Source organism: Phymastichus coffea, unplaced genomic scaffold (genome assembly GCF_024137745.1).
Source record: "Phymastichus coffea isolate CEN01 unplaced genomic scaffold, Cenicafe_Pcof_1.1 PCOF00112, whole genome shotgun sequence".
NCBI classification, from domain to species: Eukaryota; Metazoa; Arthropoda; class Insecta; order Hymenoptera; family Eulophidae; genus Phymastichus; species Phymastichus coffea.
In genome coordinates this window covers 754,817-759,936 of record NW_026706923.1, presented here as the reverse complement: position 1 = coordinate 759,936, position 5,120 = coordinate 754,817, and the positions used below count along the sequence as shown (strand labels likewise).

The following is a 5,120-nucleotide window of genomic DNA, read 5'->3' as shown; positions in this document are numbered from 1 at the left end:
TTATCTTTTAATCGTCGAAATAAGTCATGTGGTTCTATACCAAATAGTGTAATACTAACTTAATTGAATCTCTAATAACTTCTAATTATCGAAATTTACAATATTTAAAGATGTTTTTTTCGCGACAGTACCCAAGGAAACTGTTGAAGATTAAACAACTTTTCTTTCATTTTATTTTGAAGAAAATGATGATTAACTGATTAGTATGGATTTTTGTGAGGAATATTCATAATAAAGGAACGGTCCTGTTTTTTGTTCAAAATTTTTATTAATATTTCCAAAGCCATAATATACATTTTCAAATAATACAATAAATCACACAGTAAACACACAAATCATAATCAAATATTTTATAATTACCACACCCTATGTACTAGAAACGCTTATGCTTTTCACTTCGCCGAGTACTTCTATCAACTTTATATTTATCTAGTTAATAGATATAATCTTAAAAATTTATAATATAAATTTAATCTTAAATTTAGAAATTCCAAAGAAACATGTAGTTCGCGGCATAGAACGACAACCAGTATACGTCCACGATTCAGAAAGTAAAATCAATTGAAAGTTATTCTAATGAATATTACGCCACAATGTACGTTATAGTATTAAATAAACAGTACTCGGATCTGGAAAAAGCAATCGCGTAATAACAATGTTTTAGATGCGCCATGTCATGTTACGCTTATGGCATTCTGTCTGATGCCATCTCTTCTGTATTACATCGTAAAACAACATTCCACATGAACTGCATCGTGACAGACCACGTCGAAGTTCGTCGTCGCGATGACGCTTCATGTGCATTAAAAAGACCGTAATCTTGTACATCTCGGAGGGACAGTAATCGCACAAATACCTAGTTGGTTTGAGAAATGGATTCCCATAAAGTTCCTGTTTTGATTTACCGAGGCCGTAGTTGAACCTGCGCCGATATCCAGTGGTGTCGATATGATAAGTTCGTCTGCGTATAACTTTGCCACATTGACTTCTGGAACAATAGTCCGGCATGAAATCAGGAATCAATTCATCAGGTACCATCGGTTGTACTGTAGTTTGTATTTGATGATTCAAGGATTGTTGCATCTGCAGGAACTCTTCAATTTCTTGAAAGAAATCCGTCACTTCAGAAGACTTAATCTCGGGAAGGGGAGCGTTGTCTTTAGGAAGTTCGGTCTTTTGCAATGGATTGGGGTTAATAGGTTGAAGGCATCCTGTAGGCGATTCGACATGTGGAAGGGGTTCATCGAATCCGATGATTGCAACAAATTCCGATGCTTCGTTGTTGATCTCCGGTTTCGCTGATTGTACTTCTGACATAGGCTCGACAGGAGGCTCAAAATCCACATTCGCAGGCATCGTGGCGTATGTGCGCGATACGCTAGCAGCATCGTTATTAATTATTGCTTCCATCTCCATCAGAAAATCAGGAGGAATTCTGTCGACTAATTCTTGCACCACCTCGTCGGTCAAGTATATATCGGAGAGCTGGTCCACCATGGCACTCGAATCTAATGACCGTTCGGAGGTCCAAGAGTCGTAACCCATATGACGATTAGGCTAGATACTTAAAGCTGAGACGTACCTAAACACACAAGAAACACAAATAAATTAGTTATCAATAATACAAAACGTTGTGTCTCAGGTGCGGCTAGACATGAATCGAATTTGAAAAAAAGAAATAAGATTTGAAAAAGAATAATTTTTTGACAAATTTTAAACAAAGGCAATTTTTAAAAAAATATATGCAATGTGTATTATGTAAATACTTACAATAGCAATCGGCTAATGTACGATCAGCTTGACGAATTGTCGTGGCAAGACAGGTTGAACGCCAAACGAATGCCCAAATAAAATCCTGTGTAGTAAACAAAAGCTGCGATGATCACTAGCACAGAGACCGTTAAGCACAAGTCAACGGAAGAAAAACTGTTCATCGGTCAAGGATGTCAGTGCTACTGCGAAAAATGCCGATGCGCCCCCAGTATACACTATCCACTGATTGTCGACTAACCAGTGAAACCAAATAACCAATAAGCTATACTTACAGTTTTGAAGACAACGGAAGGGCCTACCTTGTTGGGACAGCCTACTCTAGAAACTAGCCAATGATGTTGCGGCACAGTTTTCCGAAATGCAGAAGGGACAGTGGGGGTCAGTGTTGCAGATTAACAGACTTTCCCCCATCTCACAATTTGTTCACGTGGAAGGGGTGTACGTAGTTTCGTTTGATTTGTAATCGAAACTCCCATCCGAATTATTAACCAAATTGACGTTTATTTACTTAAAAATAAGGTTAGCACGTAATTTTTAAAAATGTTGCGCATTTACAATCTAGATTATTTTTAATTCTTAACCCAATTATGGAAAATACCATTTGTTACAGATTGACGAATCATGAGGGAAGAGATAAATAACTGAACAGACATCTTACGAATTTACAAAACTGCAATAATGTTAAAAAAAATACGAAGCGTGGATGTCGCCAAAGTTGGTTAGGTAATGAGTCACGTGCGGCACCTTTTTGAAGGCTTTTCGTTGCGCCAAGCACTATAGTCTCTGCAGGATATAATCCAAACATTTCCACGGCAAGGTCGTACTCGCTGAGCTTAACGGCCCTCCACGCTTACTCTTGTATTCAAATCAACAACGTACATCAAACGTTCAGGCAATTTCCGTAATTTGCAAATTGAATTTTACCGATCAAGCGACAATAATTGCATCGTGATAGATCAAAGAGCGTATTAATAATGCAGCAAACGGGGCTGCCATGAATTAGTGGACAATGGCAAAGAAAATAAAGCATAACGGGTAGAGATGATGGGTACACCTGTATTCATCCTCGCAAACGAAGTCCAGTGCGTGCACGTGTGTGCAGCTTCGTCGAGTCTCTCCTTCCATCTATATGTTCACAGAGTCGGCGAACCAGTGTATTCTCGCGCGCCCCTAGGCAGCTTTAAAAGAGATCTAGGAATGTTGCAGCTCATGTGCTTCGCGCACACGCGAGCCCCGCGAGAGAAAGAGAGAGAGAGAGCGATGAAGTGGCACGGATAGCACCTCTCAACCAGGTGGTCTTTACTCTCGCAGAGTCGCGCCAACCCGGTGACACATCCGTCTCGTCACGTTTATCTGCGATTTAAACTTGTTTTTTTTTTTTCGTGCGAAACTCTTCTGCATAAGTGGGTTATGCATCGTTCGCTATAATGATTGGCAAAATACAGCTACGCGAGCTTATCGAATACACACGTCGAATGATAAATATTCCACGTATAGCGTTTCTTTCTTTTTTATTCTGAACTTTAATGGGCTATCGAGAGATCGTCGGGAATCACGCCTTTCGCTTCGCGGCTGCAACAAAAGAGCCCTCCCGGCGGTATACTTTCAAGCGCAACGCTATCTTTACGCGCTTGTAATTGGAGGCTAAAAATCGGGCATTTGCGAAGGAGCGTGACCACGCGCGCGAACCGACGCCTAAAAAAGCGAGCGCAGCGCCGCTTATACGCGGGTAGGAGAGCCGTTCTTCGCACTGCGCACCCCCCCCCCCCCCCCGTAAACAAACGATTTCAAGTTACTCGCCTAAGGTCGCCTAAGGAATTGGTTGCGCGCCTACGACCGCTCCATTAGCACAAGCCAAACTCCACTCTGCGCTGAAAGTCAGACGGTCTGTAGATGGGCGACGATTTTCATTCGTTACAGATATCGATGTCGCACAATGCAACGACCATTGGTCCCCAAGCGCGCGATTGCCCGCGCATTGCGCGGTACGCGCACGATTTTCCAGCCAGCGAACTTATTAATAAGACGACAGCGTGTCGGAGATCGCGGCGATTTTCTCCCGCTCGCTCTCTGCAGCTGGGCGCGCCGCGCTCGCCGACGAGCGTCGTCCACTTCGATCGCACGATCTTACCCGGCGTTCTCGACAATTGTACTTATTGGCTAATGCTTATTGATCGTGCGTTCGAGTCTTTTAATTACAAACGCCGCGCATTACTACTACAGTTCATCAAGCGCAGTGCCTTACACTGCAGGCTGCAAATCAGATCTGACAATTAGTCATGGTAAGCTAATTTAGCGAGACATCAAACTGACTTGGATTTCGCTACGAATTAATGAATTCATAAATTTACCGGTTACGAGAAACCAGTTATTCGTTGACCAGTTCCTTGAGAAAATTAATTATTGTCTATTTACTTTGGGCGTTCTAAACAAGACTATTAATGCTTCGCGAAGATCAACTTCGCTTTCGCAGAGAATTTACGGACACGCTCTCTCCTGCGAGTCACTTCGGAGACTAGATTTTTAATTAGCTTATGTTTTGCGAGCCTGAGTCGCTCGCTCATGTGCGCAATCAAAGTGACTTTGGGAGAGAGTCGCGTTCGATCTTTGGTTGTCGGCCAATTGGATTCGCGTTGCGAACTGCACTTAAAATATCGGCCGAACGAGTCGAGTGCGTTTCCCTTCTCGACGTGCGCACGCGAGAAAATACGTTTCTCGGCGTGTTTCTATACGCACCAACGGCAAGCAGTGCGCATAGCGCGCGACTGCGAGCAGGTCCGCGCCGCGCTCACGCGAACCTAACGAGTCAGTTATCCATCGGCGCGTCATCTAGCGCTCGCGCGCTGTCCGTTGCGTTCGCGCTATCTGATCGACTTGGACAAGCAAACGAACGCCCGAGCTGGACCTCAACACCGCGCGATCGAGCGTGCGCGAAGTGCAAAGGCGGAAACGCCATCGGCGCGATTTGCCAATACGCTGCTCATTGTCTTACGCAACCACATCCAGTCGAATTTTTCTTTGGGTTGGGTTCGAATAGGAAAAAACCGTTTGTGTAATTTTCCTATTCGTAAAAGTGCGCTGCTCGAGGTGCACGTAATCGCCGCAGGACAACTACGTGGAATTTGTCGAAAAGAAAGTCGAGGAAGAGAGGCGCTGTTGGCGATCCAATTGCTCGCCATTGATAGGGTGAAAAGAGCGAAATGCCACACGCTCGGAGCCGTCGAGAGAGCGTTGTTTTGAACGACGGCGACGGGCATGGGCTCCCGGTCGGTTTGCGCTCATTATCGCCGGCGTATAGCTGCGTGGCGCTATCTCGGCATTCTCCAAGCGTTAGTCAGGACGCTGCG

The 5,120-nt window shown here is 44.0% G+C and overlaps 1 protein-coding gene across 1 annotated transcript; it reads right to left on the bottom strand.

Annotated features, from left to right (window-relative positions):
- Positions 1–382: 382 nt before the first annotated feature.
- Positions 383–1,971, bottom strand: LOC131670618 (uncharacterized). The gene is made up of 2 exons (XM_058946339.1): positions 1,771–1,971; positions 383–1,582 (listed from the first exon to the last, which is right to left on the bottom strand). Exon 2 carries the CDS (start codon positions 1,543–1,545, stop codon positions 661–663), a length of 885 nt encoding a protein of 294 aa, XP_058802322.1. The 5' UTR covers positions 1,546–1,582; positions 1,771–1,971; the 3' UTR covers positions 383–660.
- Between the last annotated feature and the right edge of the window lie 3,149 nt (positions 1,972–5,120).

Excerpts from the sequence above, each read along its gene's own strand:
- LOC131670618 (XM_058946339.1), bottom strand. The coding sequence starts at position 1,545 with ATGGGTTACGACTCTTGGACCTCCGAACGGTCATTAGATTCGAGTGCC.